This window comes from Leptodactylus fuscus, unplaced genomic scaffold (genome assembly GCF_031893055.1).
Source record: "Leptodactylus fuscus isolate aLepFus1 unplaced genomic scaffold, aLepFus1.hap2 HAP2_SCAFFOLD_193, whole genome shotgun sequence".
Taxonomy (NCBI): Eukaryota; Metazoa; Chordata; class Amphibia; order Anura; family Leptodactylidae; genus Leptodactylus; species Leptodactylus fuscus.
In genome coordinates this window covers 58225-81802 of record NW_027440216.1, presented here as the reverse complement: position 1 = coordinate 81802, position 23578 = coordinate 58225, and the positions used below count along the sequence as shown (strand labels likewise).

General features: G+C 46.1%; 1 protein-coding gene across 1 annotated transcript; it reads left to right on the top strand.

The window, feature by feature from the left end:
• The first annotated feature begins 659 nt into the window (after positions 1–659).
• LOC142187321 (DNA damage-regulated autophagy modulator protein 1-like) lies at positions 660–4371 on the top strand. The gene is made up of 7 exons (XM_075261544.1): positions 660–778; positions 1136–1203; positions 1331–1473; positions 1761–1932; positions 2840–2895; positions 4057–4143; positions 4294–4371. Exons 1-7 carry the CDS (start codon positions 660–662, stop codon positions 4369–4371), a joined length of 723 nt encoding a protein of 240 aa, XP_075117645.1.
• The last annotated feature ends 19207 nt before the right edge of the window (positions 4372–23578 follow it).

Genomic DNA, 23578 nt, shown 5'->3' with positions numbered 1-23578 from the left:
AGAATCTGCCCCCATAGAGGTGACCGCGCGGCTCCCTGTACATGTATTCACCATCTGCGCTCCCTGGAATACACATAATACAGATGAGGGATTTCTGTGGTTTATTCTTGTGTCTTATTGTGGGATTATTCTGGGCTGAGCCTCGTAGTCACTATATGTTCTTCTATAGACAGCTCTATACGCAGCGTGTCAGGGGCGGTTTCACAGCTTTTTATTAATCAGTTTCCTTTGCCCAATAACCACATGTTGGATTAGAGATTATAGAGAAATATGACGATATCCACATACAAGGAGTTGTGGGTTTTTCTGTCTTTTAGGGTCAGCGGGGCTCAGGGTATTATACAATCCTGTAAATGAATATAGATATAGCAGCTATTACACTACAATGTGCAGGAGATTCTCTTATACAATATGCATATTAGGATAGATGTGACAAGATCTACAATACTGAGCACCAATCAGCTTCAGGCTGCATGTGGAATGATGGAACAATGGCAAGAGAACCTATGACATCACAAAATTCTTGTGACCTCATCGAGTTCTGAGCCTATAAAATCCTCTGCCTGCCATTCCCACAGTCTTCTTATCTGTAGCTACAGAGAAAGAGATAGTGTGCTATAAAGCAGCGATTTATTTAGCGAATCTACCTACTTTGCGTCATGGAAATCCGGGGTTTGGCGTTCCTGCCTATCCTGTGGTCCATATGGATGCTATTGGGTCTCAGTACCCTGTTTGCCGTAACGGTAATATTAGGGCATGAAACACATCCGTACATCAGGTAAGAGGGGATGGGGCGAGATTCCTGATTCTTGTTATTATCAGATTAATATTTGTATCTATTATTGTAAATGTCAGAAATAATCATTTTATTTGACTCCCTTTTTCATGTACTGCACCTCTATATCTGAGAAAGGGAATCTATCATTGGGTGTAGAGTATATGTAGGGGCAGGTAAAGGGTCGGAGGTTATTCATAACCTGCAGCCATCACATCTGCTAAAAAAAAGTGGCAGTGATTGAGTTAAAGGATAGTCAGTGGATAGTATGGGGGAGGGGAGAGTTATAGATAGGGATGAGATGTGACAATTCCACCGCTTGTGTCCTACTAACACCCAATATTTTACTCTCTTTCACAGTGCGACAGCAGCTCGGCTGCCCGAGTCCGTGATCTACACGGTGGTCTTCATGGTGTCTTCCATTCTGGGTAAGTGGAGCTTCTAATAGGGTGAAAACATCAGCACTGACCGGCGGCCATGACTGGAGATTGTACAGGTGTCTATAGAAGTGACCTATAGAAATCTCTGACTGATAACATGTATTGTCTATTACAGGAGCTGGCATCGTTCTCCTCCAATACAAGTTCATGATAATTCGGACTGAACCATCGGAGAAGCGACATCTCATAGGCCAGCGAATACTACTCGCCATAGGATGGATATCCTGTATTGGGTCCGCCCTGAATGCTGTATTTCCGGTTAGTTATCTTGTTTTATTGGAAATATTCAATCATATGTCATGTAATATAGAAAGTGAACATTGTCTGACAGTCAGTACATATATATATATATATATATATATATATATATATTTATTTATATTTAGTATAGTTTATACTGTGTTATATATCTGTAGTTTTTGGATTTTTTTAGTCTCTCCCATAGAAATCACAGTTACAGTGGCGCCCCCTGGTGTCTATAAATACAAATCATAATTAACCCTTGTCAGCCTCATTGATAACATATATCTGTATTTCCATTCTAGGTGAATGTCAACCTTACAGCTCACGATATTGGCTCAGGACTCGGTTTTGGATGTGCTGACATTTTCAACTTATGTCAAGCGATTCTCCTGTATAAGAGGTCCTTCAGCAGTCGGCGAATGTGCCATATTAGACTGGCTCTGACCTCGGTGACATCTGTACTAATGCTATTCTGTATCCTTTTATATATAACTGGTAGTAAGTGATACTGAGGGGAGGAGATTATGGCCTTATTCACATGACAGAATTTGGAGAGGAACTTGAGGTGGTCTTCTGCCTTAGATTCCTCCCCAAATTCCAGCGCTGTATAACCGGTGGCAGAGCTTCGGATTTCTGCCACAGCTTTGCTCAGAGTTTAGCCTCAGAAACAAAGGGGCTAAACAGCAGTAGTTTTGTTCTGTGGGTTCTTGTGTCTGGATCAGCTGCAGAATCCGCAAAACATCAAGCAAAGCGTTTCTTTTATCAGTGACCTTAAAAAATAAGAGGTGTCCGCCCAGGGGGGAACCATGGGTTCACAGCTTGTCCTGGACTGGCTTAGGTCAGCAAAAATGCCGCCCTCCCCGAGGCCCTGGCAAAGCGCCGCCTGAAGCGGTCGCTTCAGGTCGCCTCATGGGAGGTGTGGCGCTGTGTCCGCCATTCCTTCCTGCTTTGTAAACAATGGGGGAGGGGATTCTGGCTGGTATTTGAAGCTTATTCCCCAACTGTAAAGTCCTCCCTTGTGATTCTATTGTAGCATAGATCTGATATAACAATATAGGCAGTGCGTAAATTGGTCCCGAACGCCCAGTTTATACCGGAACAGTATAAGGAACCACACAAATACCACTATCATTGTACCCGGGGTCTTTTCAGCCCTCAATAGTATAAGGATCGTAGGGCTAGGAGAGGTGAGGGAACATAAAATCACTGTTACTTACTTCTTCTGGCTCCAGAAGGCTTCAGGCCTACTTGGTGACGTCCCCGGTTTTTGTATATAATTATTCCAGAGTTCCCCCTAAATTTTTTTCCCAATTTAGGCAGTGAATATAGGAAATACTATAATATTAGAATTCTGTTACTTTTCCTTAACTTGTCCTTCCAGTCAGTGGAGTCATGTCCAGTTTTTACCTCCATCTAATCCCTGACAACCATAAGCAGGTGAGTTTATTTCACTTTCCACCATCTTGTATTATCCATATACATCATGTTTAAGGGGATTCTATCATTGGGAAACCCTATTTTCACTAACCGCACATCGGAATAACCTTTAGAAACGGTGGTGTAACTACTGCCGTAGCAGCAGAGGCAGCTGCCACAGGGCCCGGGACATTAGGGGCCTGGTTACAGCCGCTACCGTTGCTATCATTATACTCGGGGGTCTTTTCGGACCCCCGAGTATAATGATTGACGGCCTGGGAGAGGTAAGAAACATAAAAAGCACTGTTACTTACCTCTCCACGATCCGGGCAGGCTTCGGCCTAGTCATCTGACGTCTCATGACCCCGGCCTGTGTCCTGGGTCATGTGACGTCTGACGTCATTGAAGATGGACTACTTCGGAGGCTGACAGTGTAGGAGCCGGGAGATAGGTGAGTAACAGAGTCTTTTTTATGTTTTTCTTCCCCTGGTTCTCTGATTATTATACTCTTGGGTCTGAATTGCCACTGATTAGAAAGACTATTCTTCTCCTACCTTTATTTTTCTGCTCCGCGCCGCCGTTTTGGATAATTTTCTTATTTTTTCTTTATACAAATGAGTCTTCAGAAAGCACAGATGGCGTTCCTCCTGTGCTCAGAAAGTGCTGGGGTGTCCCCTCTGCTCAAGGCACACGCTCCTCCGAATATCCAGCGCCGCCTCTCTCTTCTTGTGCTGATGCCTCTCCGCATCATCAGCACCCGCCGATTCAAATCCTGCACATGCTCAGTTGCCTCTGTCCAATGTGAAATGGCAGAGCTGACTGAGCATGTGCGGAATTTGAATCCTGAACACAGAATCGGCAGGTGCTAATGCTGCGGAGAAGCGACGCTGGATCTTCGGAAGAGCGTGTGCCTTAAGGAACAGGGGACGCCCTCAGTGCTTTCTGAAGACTCGTTTGAATAAAGAAGAAATAAGAAAAGTCTCCAAAACGACAGCGTAGAGCAGAAAAATAAAGGCAGGAGAAGAATAGCCTGTGAAAATAGGGTTTCCCAATGATAGGATCCCCTTAACAGTAAAATGGAATCTCTTGGTGGATAAGATTTCCTTCTATCTCAATCCACAGCAGACAATGGTGAGTAAATCCGGGCACTAATATCTGCTATTCTCTCCTTCTCTTCTGTAGGTCATCTCTGATGCAGGCATGGTGGTCGAGTGGGTTCAGATGTTCTGCCTCGTAATTCAACAACTGACCAATTATACAGATTTCCAGGTGAGTAGATGTGTGACGTGTCTCATGTGCTCCACATATGTAGAAGATGACAATTTCTCCCTAAAACAGAAATGCCCACTTCACGTATAAATTAGATCTATATTCATAAGAGCGTTTCTGATGTGAAATATTTTCTTTTTTTCCTCTCAGCATTTATCTTTAAGGTTGTCCCGAGAAGGTGTCTCCATCAGCCTGAGAGAACCAGCCCAGGACCCTGAAAACCCCTAATAAGACTCCGGGGTAAGATAAAGGAAATCACTGCAATGTATTCCTGCAAAAGACATCGAGCTGGTGAGTCTATTTATCACAACCATTGACCTGTATGTAGGTCTATACTGGGGGGATATATACTTCAGGAGGACACACATTGGACAACTGCACAATACTGGAGAGCTGGAAGGCCCTCTGTACTACACCACACCGGACAGCTGATAGGTCCTCTATAGCAGGGATCTGATAGGTCCTCTATAGCAGGGATCTGATAGGTCCTCTATCGCAGAGATCTGATAGGTCCTCTATAGCAGGGATCTGATAGGTCCTCTATCGCAGGGATCTGATAGGTCCTCTTTAGCAGGGATCTGATAGGTCCTCTATAGCAGGGATTTGATAGGTCCTCCATAGCAGGGATCTGATAGGTCCTCTATAGCAGGGATCGGATAGGTCCTCTATAGCTGGGATCTGATAGGTCCTCCATAGCAGGGATCTGATAGATCCTCCATAGCAGGGATCTGATAGGTCCTCTATAGCTGGGATCTGATAGGTCCTCCATAGCAGGGATCTGATAGGTTCTCCATAGCAGGGATCTGATAGGTCCTCTATAGCTGGGATCTGATAGGTCCTCCATAGCAGGGATCTGATAGGTCCTCCATAGCTGGGATCAGAAACCTTTGAGCATCCAGCTGTTGTGAAACTATACTTCCCATCTTCACAAGCCCAGAGGTTACTGAGCCCAGCTCTATAGTATACTATATAGGAGTGTGGACGGTCCCTGTACATTATACCACATAGAGGTGCTGACACGTCCTAAAATTGGCTGCATCTGTGTTAAAAGAGTAAAAAGGTGCAATGAGATTACAAAGAATCTCCTTCTTTTCTGGGAACACGCACTATATACATTATCATTATTTTTATATCCGCCACCCCACAGTTGTATAGTATATATGTATGTATGTTATGAGCCGCTTCTTACACATGTGTATTTGTCTTCTTATAGGAGTAATCGGCCGATAAGTCTTTCTTCGCAGAATCTAGGACAATCCTTTCTCCACTGATGTGCATTAAACCTTTTTAACGCACCTTTATGTTTTTCTGTTATCACTGCTGTGTGTCTACTTTCTGGTTTTAAACGATGGGTTAAAGCAGTCTTTCTCAAAGTGGGCGATAACGCCCCCTTGTGGGCGCTGGAGGCCTATAGGGGGGCAGTAAAGGGCACAGAGAAGATTGGTGGGGCGTTGAAGCAGTTTAGGGGGGGCGATGGCTAATTTAAAGGGGTGGTATCATAACAATCATTGGTACTATTCCGTTATCGGGCCAGCAGCAGCGCAGTTCAGCAGCAGCTTTCGGGACAGCAGTTCAGCAGCGGGAATTACAATGACATCCGAGGACTGCTGGCCCGATGCTTGTGCCCAGTAACCAGTACATCGATGACCCCCCTCCCCCATCCTTCTCCTCCTGCCAGTGCTGCCCCCCAGCTCTCCTTACATCTTCCCCGTACCCTCTCCCCGCCACACGACTAGGCCTCACCTCAGCGCTAGTACCGAGACCGAAAGGAAAGACACCGGGGCTCAATCCAGGCCCTGACAAGAAACACGCCGACTATAGGAACGGTGAGCTACAGTGAGCCGGAGGGACAAACTTTCTGCAGCGTCCGGCGGCTATCTAGTAGCATTCATTGCTCAAGATTTACGGTGAGGCCTATTACAGGGAGAGGGTACGGGGCAGATGTAAGAAGAGCTGGGGGGCAGCACTGGAAGGAAGAGGAGGATGAGGGCATCGATCGATGTACTGCCTACTACACACAAGCACGGCCTCTATCATCGGGCCAGCATCGGCTTAGTCATGTGGCGGGGAGAGGGTACGGGGTAGATGTAAGGAGAGCTGGGGGGCAGCACTGGAAGGAGGAGGAGATGGAGGGGGGGTCATTGATGTACTGGCTACTGGGCACAAGCATCGGGCCAGCAGTCCTCGGATGTCATTGTAATTCCCGCTGCTGAACTGAACTGCTGTCCCGAAAGCTGGTGCTGAAATGCGCTGCTGCTGGCCCGATAACGGAATAGTACCCAATCATTCTATCTATACTGCTGGTTAATGTGGATTTAAGACTTTTCCTAAATACACTGCTTCAGCAAAACTGCTTTGTTTGTCCACTATCTTACTTTATTCAATTCATTATGGACACTAGCACCTGGCCCCCTGCTCATTGCTGAGGGAGCCACATGACGTAGCTCCCTGCTGTGTGGGGTCTGAGTGTACGGAGCCAGCCTGTGTCTGCACCACACATACACATCACATACACATCACCTAGCTCCCTGCTGTGAGATAGAGGGGGTGTGGGGTGTGTGTGTGTGTGTGGAATAAGTGCTGCTTTCTTATATAAAGCAGTCGAAATCCTACTGGGCTAAAGGACCCGGTCTCTCTGTTCACTAGGATAAAGCTTTATTATATAGAGCAGGCTGCTAGTGGGCAGAGGAGCCAGGTCCTTTAGGAAACTCCGTACAAGGTAAATCCAAGTCTACAGGACCTTTTGATGACATCACAGGCCCTTCAGTCATCCCATAGGATCACGCTATTTGGTGGGCGGAGCTACACGCTAATTTGGGGGCGGGGTTAATTGATGCGAGCAAACAGGAAGAAAGAAGATTTTTAGGCAGCTTAGAAGGCAGATCATTCCAGCACATTTTAAAATTGGAAATACCGGACTGGGTGTTGGATCCTTTTTCAAATATCAACACAGCAGGATTACCCCAGCTGGAAGAAGAACTCATAGAACTGATAACGAACGAGGAAATAAAAATAAAGTTCAAAAATGGATACCAAGAATTTTGGCTACAAAAGCCAATCCCGCAATTGTACCCTGGATTGTGGTCCATCGTTCAACGATTTTTGATAGCATTCCCATCATCGTATTTGTGTGAACGTGGACTGTGGCAACGTTGCTAACTAAAAAGAGAAATCGGTTGCAGATTACCGAACGCGGTGACTTACGGCTGTTTTTGAGTAAATTCGAGCCTGATATTAACAAACTTGTTAAAAATCATCAAATTCATCCTTCACATTAGATGAGTTTTAAAATTAAAAATGAAATGTTTGTTTTAATAACATGAATAAAAGTTTTCCTAATATTATAAAATGGTGTTTTACATTACCCTCATCAGAAAGTCTTATTTTCACATGACACACATAATTTAATTATTAACATAATGACTGCGATTGTGATTCTTAAGATGTAGTAAAGTGAAAAAATTTGGGGGGGCGCTAGAAAATAATTAATTCTCGAAGTGGGCGGTAGACAAAATAAGTTTGAGAACCTCTGGATTAAAGCATTTAAGTTTTACCTAAAGAAGAGTGTTGCAGACCTTCTCCTTCGTGCATTAAACCTGCCAAACCTGCACTGAATGTCCATGTAGATTCCAGCACCGACTATCCAGGGATTCATTCCGATCGCCATATTTGGGGTCAGAAAGGAATTTTTTTCCCCCTAAACTGAGGACAAACCAATACTTGTTCCTCAGGGGGTTTTTCGCCTTCCTCTGGATAACCATAGCAAGTCATTATTAGGTTGAAAATGAAATCCTTATTTCACCCATACTTGCTATGTAACCATTTGGACATGTCATTTACAATATGGTGCCAATAAGAAATACTACTGGACAAAGACTGAAGCAGCTGTGGATGTGGACTTCGAGAGGTTAGCGTCTTGTGTAGAGATGAGCGAACAGTGTTCTATCGAACTCATGTTCGATCGGATATTAGGCTGTTCGGCATGTTCGAATCGAATCGAACACCGCGTGGTAAAGTGCGCCATTACTCGATTCCCCTCCCACCTTCCCTGGCGCCTTTTTTGCTCCAATAACAGCGCAGGGGAGGTGGGACAGGAACTACGACACCGGTGACGTTGAGAAAAGTAGGCAAAACCCATTGGCTGCCGAAAACATGTGACCTCTAATTTAAAAGAACAGCGCCGCCCAGGTTCGCGTCATTCTGAGCTTGCAATTCACCGGGGACGGAGGTTTCCGTCCAGCTAGCTAGGGCTTAGATTCTGGGTAGGCAGGGACAGGCTAGGATAGGAAGGAGAAGACAACCAACAGCTCTTGTAAGAGCTAAATTCCAGGGAGAAGCTTGTCAGTGTAACGTGGCACTGACGGGCTCAATCGCCGCAACCCAGCTTTCCCAGGATCCTGAATGGAATACACTGTCAGTGTATTCCCGTATACCCGATATATACCCCGATACCCGTTCCAACGGTGTGCCCCCCCACCTTCACCCCAGAAATACCCTGCAAGTCCCCTAGCAATAGAATTGGGGCTATATACACCCACAATTTTTACTACTGGTATACAGTGCCATTGTCTGACTGGGAATTCAAAGAATATATTGGGGTTATAAATACCCTCATTTCTTGCTACTGCCATATAGTGCCAGTTTCTGACTGGTAATTCAAAGAATATATTGGGGTTACGTGCACCCACAATTTTTACTACTGGTATACAGTGCCATTGTCTGACTGGGAATTCAAAGAATATATTGGGAATACAAATACCCTCATTTCTTGCTACTGCCATATAGTGCCAGTGTCTGACTGGGAATTCAAAGAATATATTGGGGTTACGTGCACCCACAATTTTTACTACTGGTATACAGTGCCATTGTCTGACTGGGAATTCAAAGAATATATTGGGAATACAAATACCCTCATTTCTTGCTACTGCCATATAGTGCCAGTTTCTGACTGGTAATTCAAAGAATATATTGGGGTTACGTGCACCCACAATTTTTACTACTGGTATACAGTGCCATTGTCTGACTGGGAATTCAAAGAATATATTGGGAATACAAATACCCTCATTTCTTGCTACTGCCATATAGTGCCAGTGTCTGACTGGGAATTCAAAGAATATATTGGGGTTACGTGCACCCACAATTTTTACTACTGGTATACAGTGCCATTGTCTGACTGGGAATTCAAAGAATATATTGGGGTTACGTGCACCCACAATTTTTACTACTGGTATACAGTGCCATTGTCTGACTGGGAATTCAAAGAATATATTGGGAATACAAATACCCTCATTTCTTGCTACTGCCATATAGTGCCAGTTTCTGACTGGTAATTCAAAGAATATATTGGGGTTACGTGCACCCACAATTTTTACTACTGGTATACAGTGCCATTGTCTGACTGGGAATTCAAAGAATATATTGGGAATACAAATACCCTCATTTCTTGCTACTGCCATATAGTGCCAGTTTCTGACTGGTAATTCAAAGAATATATTGGGGTTACGTGCACCCACAATTTTTACTACTGGTATACAGTGCCATTGTCTGACTGGGAATTCAAAGAATATATTGGGAATACAAATACCCTCATTTCTTGCTACTGCCATATAGTGCCAGTGTCTGACTGGGAATTCAAAGAATATATTGGGGTTACGTGCACCCACAATTTTTACTACTGGTATACAGTGCCATTGTCTGACTGGGAATTCAAAGAATATATTGGGGTTATAAATACCCTCATTTCTTGCTACTGCCATATAGTGCCAGTGTCTGACTGGGAATTCAAAGAATATATTGGGGTTACGTGCACCCACAATTTTTACTACTGGTATACAGTGCCATTGTCTGACTGGGAATTCAAAGAATATATTGGGGTTATAAATACCCTCATTTCTTGCTACTGCCATATAGTGCCAGTTTCTGACTGGTAATTCAAAGAATATATTGTGGTTACGTGCACCCACAATTTTTACTACTGGTATACAGTGCCATTGTCTGACTGGGAATTCAAAGAATATATTGGGAATACAAATACCCTCATTTCTTGCTACTGCCATATAGTGCCAGTTTCTGACTGGTAATTCAAAGAATATATTGGGGTTACGTGCACCCACAATTTTTACTACTGGTATACAGTGCCATTGTCTGACTGGGAATTCAAAGAATATATTGGGAATACAAATACCCTCATTTCTTGCTACTGCCATATAGTGCCAGTGTCTGACTGGGAATTCAAAGAATATATTGGGGTTACGTGCACCCACAATTTTTACTACTGGTATACAGTGCTATTGTCTGAGTGGGAATTCAAAGAATATATTGGGGTTATAAATACCCTCATTTCTTGCTACTGCCATATAGTGCCAGTTTCTGACTGGTAATTCAAAGAATATATTGTGGTTACGTGCACCCACAATTTTTACTACTGGTATACAGTGCCATTGTCTGACTGGGAATTCAAAGAATATATTGGGAATACAAATACCCTCATTTCTTGCTACTGCCATATAGTGCCAGTGTCTGACTAGGAATTCAAAGAATATATTGGGGTTACGTGCACCCACAATTTTTACTACTGGTATACAGTGCCATTGTCTGACTGGGAATTCAAAGAATATATTGGGAATACAAATACCCTCATTTCTTGCTACTGCCATATAGTGCCAGTTTCTGACTGGTAATTCAAAGAATATATTGGGGTTACGTGCACCCACAATTTTTACTACTGGTATACAGTGCCATTGTCTGACTGGGAATTCAAAGAATATATTGGGAATACAAATACCCTCATTTCTTGCTACTGCCATATAGTGCCAGTTTCTGACTGGTAATTCAAAGAATATATTGGGGTTACGTGCACCCACAATTTTTACTACTGGTATACAGTGCCATTGTCTGACTGGGAATTCAAAGAATATATTGGGAATACAAATACCCTCATTTCTTGCTACTGCCATATAGTGCCAGTGTCTGACTGGGAATTCAAAGAATATATTGGGGTTACGTGCACCCACAATTTTTACTACTGGTATACAGTGCCATTGTCTGACTGGGAATTCAAAGAATATATTGGGGTTATAAATACCCTCATTTCTTGCTACTGCCATATAGTGCCAGTTTCTGACTGGTAATTCAAAGAATATATTGTGGTTACGTGCACCCACAATTTTTACTACTGGTATACAGTGCCATTGTCTGACTGGGAATTCAAAGAATATATTGGGAATACAAATACCCTCATTTCTTGCTACTGCCATATAGTGCCAGTGTCTGACTGGGAATTCAAAGAATATATTGGGGTTACGTGCACCCACAATTTTTACTACTGGTATACAGTGCCATTGTCTGACTGGGAATTCAAAGAATATATTGGGAATACAAATACCCTAATTTCTTGCTACTGCCATATAGTGCCAGTGTCTGACTGGTAATTCAAAGAATATATTGGGGTTACGGGCACCCACAATTTTTACTACTGGTATACAGTGCCATTGTCTGACTGGGAATTCAAAGAATATATTGGGAATACAAATACCCTCATTTCTTGCTACTGCCATATAGTGCCAGTTTCTGACTGGTAATTCAAAGAATATATTGGGGTTACGTGCACCCACAATTTTTACTACTGGTATACAGTGCCATTGTCTGACTGGGAATTCAAAGAATATATTGGGAATACAAATACCCTCATTTCTTGCTACTGCCATATAGTGCCAGTTTCTGACTGGTAATTCAAAGAATATATTGGGGTTACGTGCACCCACAATTTTTACTACTGGTATACAGTGCCAATTTCTAACTAGGAATTCAAAATGCGCAAGGCTCCCGGAAAGGGACGTGGACGAGGCCGTGGGCGAGGTCGGGGGAATGGTTCTGGGGAGCAAGGTAGCAGTGAAGCCACAGGGCGTCCCGTGCCTACTCCTGTGGGGCAGCAAGCATTGCGCCACTCCACAGTGCCAGGGTTGCTTGCCACATTAACTAAACTGCAGGGTACAAACCTTAGTAGGCCCGAGAACCAGGAACAGGTCTTGCAATGGCTGTCAGAGAACGCTTACAGCACATTGTCCAGCAGCCAGTCAGACTCTGCCTCCTCTCCTCCTATTACCCAACAGTCTTGTCTTCCTTCCTCCCAAAATTCCGAAGCTTTACAGAACAATAACCCAAACTGTCCCTGCTCCCCAGAGCTGTTCTCCGCTCCTTTCATTGTCCCTCAACCTGCCTCTCCACGTCACGATTCCACGAACCTAACAGAGGAGCATCTGTGTCCAGATGCTCAAACACTAGAGTCTCCTCCATCTCCGTTCGATTTGGTGGTGGATGACCAGCAACCCACCCTCATCGACGATGATGTGACGCAGTTGCCGTCAGGGCATCCAGTTGACCGGCACATTGTGCGGGAGGAGGAGATGAGACAGGAGTTGGAAGAGGAAGTGGTGGATGATGAGGACACTGACCCGACCTGGACAGGGGGGATGTCAAGCGGGGAAAGTAGTGTGGATGTTGAGGCAGGTGCAGCACCAAAAAGGGTAGCTAGAGGCAGAGGCAGAGGTCAGCAGCTTAGGCGAAGCCAGGCCACACCCGGAATCTCCCAAGATGTTCCAGTTCGTACCCAGCCCCGAAAAACTCCCACCTCGAGGGCACGTTTCTCGAAGGTGTGGAGTTTTTTCAAGGAATGCGCCGAGGACAGATATAGTGTTGTCTGCACAATTTGCCTCTCGAAATTGATTAGGGGCTCTGAGAAGAGCAACCTGTCCACCACTTCAATGCGCCGTCATTTGGAATCCAAGCACTGGAATCAGTGGCAGGCAGCAACGGCAGGACAAAGGCCGCCTGCCGTTCACGCCACTGCCACTGCCTCTGCCACTGTCTCTGCCTCTGCCACTGCCACTGCTGACTGTGCTGGCGATGCACTCCAGAGGACGAGCCAGGACACCACTTCATCTGCCTCCGCCACTTTGTTGACTTCTACCTCATCCTCCCCTGGTCCTGTCTTATCTCCTTCTCCTGCACCATCAAAGGCACCATCAGGCGTTTCTTTACAACAACCCACCATCTCTCAGACATTGGAGCGGCGGCAGAAATACACTGCTAACCACCCACACGCGCAAGCCTTGAACGCCAACATCGCTAAACTGCTGGCCCAGGAGATGTTGGCGTTCCGGCTTGTTGAAACTCCCGCCTTCCTGGACCTGATGGCAACTGCGGCACCTCGCTATGCCGTCCCTAGCCGTCACTACTTCTCCCGGTGTGCCGTCCCCGCCTTGCACCAGCACGTGTCACTCAACATCAGGCGGGCCCTTAGTTCCGCGCTTTGCACAAAGGTCCACTTGACCACCGACGCGTGGACAAGTGCATGCGGACAGGGACGCTACATTTCACTGACGGCACACTGGGTGAATGTAGTTGAGGCTGGGACTGCTTCCCAAACTGGCCCGGTGTACCTCGTCTCCCCGCCTAACATTCCTGGCAGGGACACGAGAAGAACACCCCCCTCCTCCTCCTCCTCTACCGCCTCCTCCTCCGCCACCGCCTCCTCCTCCGCCACCGCCTCCTCCTCCGCTGTTAGATTGACCCCAGCTACGAGTTGGAAACGTTGCAGCACTGGCGTTGGTAGACGTCAGCAGGCTGTGCTGAAGCTGATCAGCTTGGGGGACAGACAGCACACTGCCTCCGAGGTGAGGGATGCTCTCCTCGATGAGACGGCAATATGGTTTGAGCCGCTGCACCTGGGCCCAGGCATGGTCGTTTGTGATAACGGCCAGAACCTGGTAGCAGCTCTGGAGCTTGCCGGACTCCAACATGTTCCATGCCTGGCCCACGTCTTCAACCTAGTGGTGCAACGTTTCCTAAAGAGCTACCCCAATGTTCCAGAGCTACTGGTGAAAGTGCGGCGCATGTGCGCCCACTTTCGCAAGTCGACAGTAGCCGCTGCTAGCTTAAAATCTCTCCAGCAACGCCTGCATGTGCCACAACACCGGCTTTTGTGCGACGTCCCCACACGCTGGAACTCAACGTTTCAGATGTTGAATAGAGTGGTTGAGCAGCAGAGACCTTTGATGGAATACCAGCTACAAAACCCTAGGGTGCCACAAAGTCAGCTGCCTCAGTTTCACATCCATGAGTGGCCATGGATGAGAGACCTTTGTGACATCCTACGGGTCTTTGAGGAGTCCACAAGGAGGGTGAGCTCTGAGGATGCGATGGTGAGCCTTACAATCCCGCTCTTGTGTGTTCTGAGAGAATCCCTGATTGACATCAGGGATAACTCAGATCACACAGAGGAGTTAGGGATAGCATCCGATCCGTCACAGCTGGAGACTAGGTCCACACATCTGTCCGCTTCACTGCGTTTAATGGAGGAGGAGGAGGAGGAAGAAGAGTTGTCCGATGATGTGATGGTGATACAGGAGGCTTCCGGGCAACTTCGAATCGTCCCATTGTTGCAGCGCGGATGGGTAGACATGGAGGATGAGGAGGAAATGGAGACTGAACTTTCCGGTGGGGCCAGAGGAGTCATGCCAACTAACACTGTGGCAGACATGGCTGAGTTCATGTTGGGGTGCTTTACAACCGACAAGCGTATTGTCAAAATCATGGAGGACAACCAGTACTGGATCTTTGCTATCCTTGACCCCCGGTATAAAAACAACATCTCGTCTTTTATTTCGGTAGAGGGGAGGGCCAATCGCATCAATGCTTGCCACAGGCAATTGGTGCAGAATATGATGGAGATGTTTCCAGCATGTGACGTTGGCGGCAGGGAGGGCAGTTCCTCCAGTAGGCAACCAAGTTCTCACCGGTCCACACAAACGAGGGGCACACTGTCTAAGGTCTGGGACACCTTGATGGCACCCCCTCGCCAAAGTGCCGCCACGGAGGGTCCTAGTGTCACCAGGCGTGAGAAGTATAGGCGCATGTTGCGGGAATACCTTTCCGACCACAGCCCTGTCCTCTCCGATCCCTCTGCGCCCTACACGTATTGGGTGTCGAAGTTGGACCTGTGGCTTGAACTTGCCCTATATGCCTTGGAGGTGCTGTCCTGTCCTGCCGCCAGCGTCCTATCTGAGAGGGTGTTCAGTGCAGCCGGTGGCATCATCACTGACAAGCGCACCCGTCTGTCAGCTGAGAGTGCCGACCGGCTCACTTTGATAAAAATGAACCACCACTGGGTAGAGCCGTCATTTTTGTGCCCACCTGTGTAAAGCACCCCAACATGAAACTCCATGTCTGTACTCAACCTCTCCAATTCCTCCGCATCCTCATACTCATCCACCATAAGCGTTGCACAATTCTGCTAATACTAGGCTCCCTCCACCCTGATTTCCCCCAACTCTGCTGGTTAGAGGCTCCCTCCACCCTGATTTCCCCCAACTCTGCTGGTTAGAGGCTCCCTCCACCATGAATTTGCCCAAACTGGGCTGTTTAGAGGCTCCCTCCACCATGAATTGGTCCAAACTAGGGTTTTTAGAGGCTCCCTCCACCATGAATTGGTCCAAACTGGGCTGTTTAGCGGCTCCCTCCACCATTAATTGGTCCAAACTGGGCTGGTTAGAGGCTCCCTCCACCATGAATTTGCCCAAACTGGGCTGGTTAGAGGCTCCCTCCACCATGAATTGGTCCAAACTGGGGTTTTTAGAGGCTCCCTCCACCATGAATTGGTCCAAACTTGGCTGTTTAGAGGCTCCCTCCACCATTAATTGGTCCAAACTGGGCTGGTTAGAGGCTCCCTCCACCATGAATTGGTCCAAACTGGGTTTTTTAGAGGCTCCCTCCACCATGAATTTGCCCAAACTGGGCTGTTTAGAGGCTCCCTCCACCATGAATTGGTCCAAACTGGGCAGGTTAGAGGCTCCCTCCACCATGAATTTCCCAAAACTTGGCTGTTTAGAGGCTCCCTCCACCATTAATTGGTCCAAACTGGGCTGGTTAGAGGCTCCCTCCACCATGAATTTGCCCAAACTGGGCTGTTTAGAGGCTCCCTCCACCATGAATTGGTCCAAACTGGGTTTTTTAGAGGCTCCCTCCACCATGAATTGGTCCAAACTGGGCTGTTTAGAGGCTCCCTCCACCATGAATTTGCCCAAACTGGGCTGGTTAGAGGCTCCCTCCACCATGAATTGGTCCAAACTGGGCTGGTTAGAGGCTCCCTCCACCATGAATTTGCCCAAACTGGGCTGTTTAGAGGCTCCCTCCACCATGAATTGGTCCAAACTGGGTTTTTTAGAGGCTCCCTCCACCATGAATTGGTCCAAACTGGGCTGTTTAGCGGCTCCCTCCACCATTAATTGGTCCAAACTGGGCTGGTTAGAGGCTCCCTCCACCATGAATTTGCCCAAACTGGGCTGTTTAGAGGCTCCCTCCACCATGAATTTGCCCAAACTGGGCTGGTTAGAGGCTCCCTCCACCATGAATTGGTCCAAACTGGGGTTTTTAGAGGCTCCCTCCACCATGAATTGGTCCAAACTTGGCTGTTTAGAGGCTCCCTCCACCATTAATTGGTCCAAACTGGGCTGGTTAGAGGCTCCCTCCACCATGAATTGGTCCAAACTGGGTTTTTTAGAGGCTCCCTCCACCATGAATTGGTCCAAACTGGGGTTTTTAGAGGCTCCCTCCACCATGAATTGGTCCAAACTGGGCTGTTTAGCGGCTCCCTCCACCATTAATTGGTCCAAACTGGGCTGGTTAGAGGCTCCCTCCACCATGAATTTGCCCAAACTGGGCTGTTTAGAGGCTCCCTCCACCATGAATTTGCCCAAACTGGGCTGGTTAGAGGCTCCCTCCACCATGAATTGGTCCAAACTGGGGTTTTTAGAGGCTCCCTCCACCATGAATTGGTCCAAACTTGGCTGTTTAGAGGCTCCCTCCACCATTAATTGGTCCAAACTGGGCTGGTTAGAGGCTCCCTCCACCATGAATTGGTCCAAACTGGGTTTTTTAGAGGCTCCCTCCACCATGAATTGGTCCAAACTGGGGTTTTTAGAGGCTCCCTCCACCATGAATTGGTCCAAACTGGGCTGTTTAGTGGCTCCCTCCACCATTAATTGGTCCAAACTGGGCTGGTTAGAGGCTCCCTCCACCATGAATTTGCCCAAACTGGGCTGTTTAGAGGCTCCCTCCACCATGAATTTGCCCAAACTGGGCTGGTTAGAGGCTCCCTCCACCATGAATTGGTCCAAACTGGGGTTTTTAGAGGCTCCCTCCACCATGAATTGGTCCAAACTTGGCTGTTTAGAGGCTCCCTCCACCATTAATTGGTCCAAACTGGGCTGGTTAGAGGCTCCCTCCACCATGAATTGGTCCAAACTGGGTTTTTTAGAGGCTCCCTCCACCATGAATTTGCCCAAACTGGGCTGTTTAGAGGCTCCCTCCACCATGAATTGGTCCAAACTGGGCTGGTTAGAGGCTCCCTCCACCATGAATTTCCCAAAACTTGGCTGTTTAGAGGCTCCCTCCACCATTAATTGGTCCAAACTGGGCTGGTTAGAGGCTCCCTCCACCATGAATTTGCCCAAACTGGGCTGTTTAGAGGCTCCCTCCACCATGAATTGGTCCAAACTGGGTTTTTTAGAGGCTCCCTCCACCATGAATTGGTCCAAACTGGGCTGTTTAGAGGCTCCCTCCACCATGAATTTGCCCAAACTGGGCTGGTTAGAGGCTCCCTCCACCATGAATTGGTCCAAACTGGGCTGGTTAGAGGCTCCCTCCACCATGAATTTGCCCAAACTGGGCTGTTTAGAGGCTCCCTCCACCATGAATTGGTCCAAACTGGGTTTTTTAGAGGCTCCCTCCACCATGAATTGGTCCAAACTGGGCTGTTTAGAGGCTCCCTCCACCATGAATTTGCCCAAACTGGGCTGGTTAGAGGCTCCCTCCACCATTAATTGGTCCAAACTGGGCTGGTTAGAGGCTCCCTCCACCATGAATTTGCCCAAACTGGGCTGTTTAGAGGCTCCCTCCACCATGAATTTGCCCAAACTGGGCTGTTTAGAGGCTCCCTCCACCATGAATTTGCCCAAACTGGGCTGGTTAGAGGCTCCCTCCACCATGAATTGGTCCAAACTGGTTTTTTTAGAGGCTCCCTCCACCATGAATTTGCCCAAACTGGGCTGGTTAGAGGCTCCCTCCACCATGAATTGGTCCAAACTGGGTTTTTTAGAGGCTCCCTCCACCATGAATTTGCCCAAACTGGGCTGGTTAGAGGCTCCCTCCACCATGAATTGGTCCAAACTGGGTTTTTTAGAGGCTCCCTCCACCATGAATTTGCCCACACTGGGCTGGTTAGAGGCTCCCTCCACCATGAATTGGTCCAAACTGGGGTTTTTAGAGGCTCCCTCCACCATGAATTTGCCCAAACTGGGGTGTTTAGAGGCTCCCTCCACCATGAATTTGCCCAAACTCTGCTGGTTAGAGGCTCAATCCACCCTGATTTTCAAAACAAATGTTGGTGCCAACCTCAACTTACTACAAGGGCCAAATTCACTGCTGGTGACAAGCTCTCCTCACTGCAAGTGCCAAATACACATGTTTCAAGGTGTTTTCCTACTGTCAGAGAGGTGGTATTGAGTGTGTAAAGTGTGTAGTTGTTAGGCTGTGATGTTGGGGTAATAGAGGGTCTTTGGTGTGTTAGATGCCCCCAGACATGCTTCCCCTGCTGTCCCAGTGTCATTCCAGAGGTGTTGGCATCATTTCCTGGGGTGTCATAGTGGACTTGGTGACCCTCCAGACACGGATTTGGGTTTCCCCCTTAACGAGTATCTGTTCCCCATAGACTATAATGGGGTTCGAAACCCATTCGAACACACGAACATTGAGCGGCTGTTCGAATCGAATTTCGAACCTCGAACATTTTAGTGTTCGCTCATCTCTAGTCTTGTGGCTTCTCCTACCGGCTATGGGCTTCTGGAAGGCAGTGTCCTGTGCCTGATGGTATCGGCCACTGACTACTGGAAGTCCTGTGCCATCTCACACCAGCCATAGACCAGTGCCAGAAGAAAGCATCCTGTGCTGTGCCTAAATAACAAATAAACGTGTTGGATTTGGCAAAAATAAAAATCCCGTATACAGAACTTATTATTTATTACAACCACCAAATATATGGAGATGGAACAAAATATCTCATATAATAAACGCCATGTAAAATAGTTATAAACAGTCAATTAAAGGGGCTGATCGATGACCTATATTAATAAAATGTTAAAGGTACCTGAGTGTTTATCACCAGTTGCTGTGCAGGGTCTTGCTGGGCGGTCTGACCTATGGCTGTATAAGCTTTCATACATGAGCTCCTATCGGTGTTTCTAATACTAATAGCACTATTATGACTGCAGCACATGTGACATTAGTCTCTGAAGCAGGAGATATATACAAGTCTCTATATCAGTCTTTACATTTAATTCTATGAGGAGCCGAGATGGGCGACCTGACAAGTAGTGAACTGGGTTCAGCCTTTATATTTAAAAATGTTTGGTTTTATACAAAACCGAATAAATGGAGACTCAGGTCAGATGAGTCAGAGTATAATAGATGGAGGCTGAGGTATTTCATACATTCTTATTTCCCCTTACCTCTTTTATACAATTTGCAAAATACCAAAAAAACACCGGCTACTCTTCCGAAGACGAATATAAAATATAACTTTTAATATAAATCCATTAAACAAATAAACAAACCAAATTAAACAAAAAAAACCCTAAAAAAACTCCAACGCGTTTCGGAACAATGAGTCCCTTTTAAAAGGCATCCATTATGGTGATTTCAGTTCCCTTAAATACTCTTCTTTCACTTCCTCCCAATCACAGTTTGAATTCATTAACAGATTGCACATACAGGTGATGTTGAAAACAGGTGAAAATATCCTTTACATAAATGGAGACAAGTAATACAAACCTACAACTCTATTTCCCTTTGTTTCCCTCAAACATTTACAAATCATATTCCTATTATCACTTTGTTTTAACATTACTTTGATTTTTCTACTCACTAGACATTTAACTTGAACTATGTTCTCACTTGTCTGCGTTATATCCAACAACGAAAACACATCCCCTTCTTATTATTAGGATCAATATTCCATAACTTATGCATAGAAATATAGGATAACAACAAACCTTTGTAACATTACTCCATATGCATACTGGACAGTGGGTTTGTGTTTAATCAAACTAGACTATTGCATCGTAACAGAATACACAAGTGTGTATTTGCACATGAACATAGAAATACATTTCTAGGAAATAGAAAACCTCCAATTTCTGGACTCACCATGTGCGATGATCCCATAGATTCACATAATATGGTGCGCAATACACTGTTTTATGCCTCTTCGCAGCGTCCGACCATCAGTTGTAACATGGGAAAGCCAACTGTCGTGACAATCAAGATGCCCATGTCACCGCTGAGGCCTGACCCTGGCTGCCTCATCTCATTGTCTCTGTGAGGAGGCCTAAAAGAGGTAATGGAAGGTTCCCAGGAGCCCTGACAATGATATACACTATTTTAAGTAAATTTAAGGGGTGATTCTTAACGAACTTCTTTGACCTATCTCTGAAATGAGGACCTCCTCATCCAAACTACCCTCAGGTGAAGGAGACAGCACTGAGGGTGTAGGGTCCACCTGCAGACACACCTTCAAGTGATTCCTGTGGACCAACTGCGGCTTCTTCTGGTTGTTCTACTGGTAGCTCAGGTAACTGCAATGGCCAATCTGCTCGGCTGGAGGGTGACAAAGTCCTGAGAAGCCCAAGAAGAGTCTGATTCATCTTCTCACAAAGACCATTGCCCTGTGGGTGGTAAGAAGTATGTGCAGCTTCTTGCAGTCATACAGGGTGCAGTGTTCCAGGAATAGCTGATACTTAAAGGCTGAACCCCAGTCTGTGAGGATCTTCTCAGGACAGCCTTAGGGAAAGAGGCTTCCAGAAGTTCTTAGCAGTTGTCTTAGCTGATAGATCATGTATGAGGACAGCCACTGTGAACTTGGTATAGTGGTCAATTATAGTCAAGACGTAGGTGTATCCAGAGTGGCTGGGTTTTATCTTCAGGTGGTCCAGAGCCACAATCTCCACAGGGTGATGACTCTCAATGGGATGGAGTGGAGCCTTCTGGTCAGCTTTCTCCCCTCTGGTAAGGGTACAGGCAGTACACTCTCTGCACCACTTATCGACATCCTCCCTCAGATCAACCCAGTAGAACCAATGATGGTAGCCTCTGTTTTCTGAACCCCGAAGTGTCCATACTTGTCACGGTTGGCCTCCAAGACTGTGCCCACATTGCACCGAAGAACGATAATCTGATGAAGGACGGTGTTAGAGTCAGGATCAGTGGATAGTCTGTAAACAAATCCTCCTCTTAGGAACAGCTTCCTCCTCTGCCTCCACAGCTTACACAGTTCTGGGTTGGCACGAACTCCACAGAGTCCGGTTGGCATCATCCCTTGGCTTAGAAAGTCTTGTATCTCATGCAGAACTTTACTTTCAGATTGCAATTGGACCTACAATTTTGTCTCAGGAGTTGACTTCACCAGTGACTGTGTAGGAGTAGCAGAGGGGGATGGGCCTTTAAAGGTGTGAACTGCTTGCTTGGCATACGGGGCATAGAAGGCTGGCATCTCCATCTCTTCCCACACATCAGCATCCTCCCAAGGTCTGGTCTCTGTTGGTGGCCAGAACAAGGCATCAGTTCCAATGTTGGCTTTGCCGGGCTTGTACTTGACCATGAAGATGTAGTTGGCCAGATGTGATGCTCATCTTTGCTCAAGAGCGGGTTGTGGGTTGTTGTCTGTGTAGACTTCAAAGGGAGTAGTTGCCAGACAGTCCTTGAACTTCTCAATAACAGCCCACACCAGGGAGAGGAACAACAGCTTGAAGGAAATGTAATTCTGGTCATTTCTCTCAGCTCCCTTCAAAGACGGGCTGGCAAAGGTAATCACTGTCTCCTTCCCATCCTGCACTTGCCTTAAACCACACTTCTCAAGATAAGGGGTAAGGTAATTGACTCCAGATCAGGGAGTATTAGAGAGCCCAGAGTATATTCACTATCACCCTTGAACTAAACAAGGTTCCCTCTGAAAACTGGCCTCTACCTCCCTTAACCAAAAAGACATGTCATAGCTCAATCTGGGGAAGTAAGTATTGTAATGACTAACCTCCAAGATTAACACCAGGGATTTCACAAAAACACTTATCCTGAGGTCACTGGCCTAATGCCAAACCAACAAGACTCAGTGCTTCATGAACCCCTTACTTGGGTCAGAAATGACTTTCCTACGCGTTTCTGACTGCGCAGGCGTCAGACATGACGAAAGAAGAAGACGACAGACAATGGGAGGAGGCAGATGAAGAAGAAGGATGCCTCCATTGCTGCCAAGACCTCATTAGCATACCGGTAAGTACCGGTATTTCTAAGGAACAGTGCGATGGAGACCACATCTAAAGGTAGGAGACGAATAGCCTTTCTTAAGGCTATTCCGACGTAGTAATTAGAAAAAAAGTTGCTTTAATGGTAGAATCCCTTTAAAGGCCAAGCTCCTCCTATCTCTCCAGTTGGCTCCAATCAAGGCACCGCATTAGACCCTGCCCCACACATGCATAGAATTACTGCCGGCTCTCAGACTATCCCGTAGCCGCTTCGCCTGTGTCTTACTGCATAGTATAGATGTATTCCAGCTATACAGGCATGTGTGGCCAAACGCCAATCACCCGCAACAAGGAAAACACCACATATCTGCCAATTAAGCCTCCGATAACTATTCCGATTGGGCATTTCATCGTGCAGGCTATAATATACATATATATATATATATATATATATATATATATATATAATATATTCAGGCCCCCTGAAGAAGCAGGGGTGAAACGGTCCGTCGGGGCTCAGAGTGGAGGTCGCAGCTGGTGAACAGTGGTTTATATATATGCTTCACATTTTGTCCTATGTAGGTTGGCTTATGTAATATTGGCATGTGTGTGTAACTTTACATTGGTTCTGTTACCTGATATGCTTTTACTATATAGTGGTGATGGGGGTATGATCTTTGCAATGCTACAGATATTTTTCAATTAAGTGCCCTAATCTTGTGATATTGTGGGCAATAGGAGCCTATTTACATTTATATATACAAAATACTGGGCCTCTCTATACACACCTTTATTGTGGCTGTTCTCATCCCCCACACCACTAGCAGATTATACACCTGCTGGAGCTGCTCAGTCCAGTGCGACCTCCACTCTTGTTGTGTGTTTTTAAATGTTTTTATGTGTTTGTTTTCCTGATACCAATAATTTTTACAATTAAAAACATTTTTGTAACAATAAATTTAGATTTAAAATCAAAAGAATTTTTTTGTGTTATTTATACATTGATACTTAGTTGGTGCTTTTTATAATATACAGAATATACATATCTGAAATAATGCAGATGACTAGTATAAGCTGATACAATA

Bases quoted from the DNA above. Each gene is read 5' to 3' on its own strand.
- LOC142187321 (XM_075261544.1), top strand. From the start codon at position 660: ATGGAAATCCGGGGTTTGGCGTTCCTGCCTATCCTGTGGTCCATATGG. The intron at 1,933-2,839 runs GTATCCTTTTAT...TTGTCCTTCCAG, and splicing joins ATCTGTACTAATGCTATTCT to TCAGTGGAGTCATGTCCAGT. The intron at 4,144-4,293 runs GTGAGTAGATGT...TTTTCCTCTCAG, and splicing joins CCAATTATACAGATTTCCAG to CATTTATCTTTAAGGTTGTC.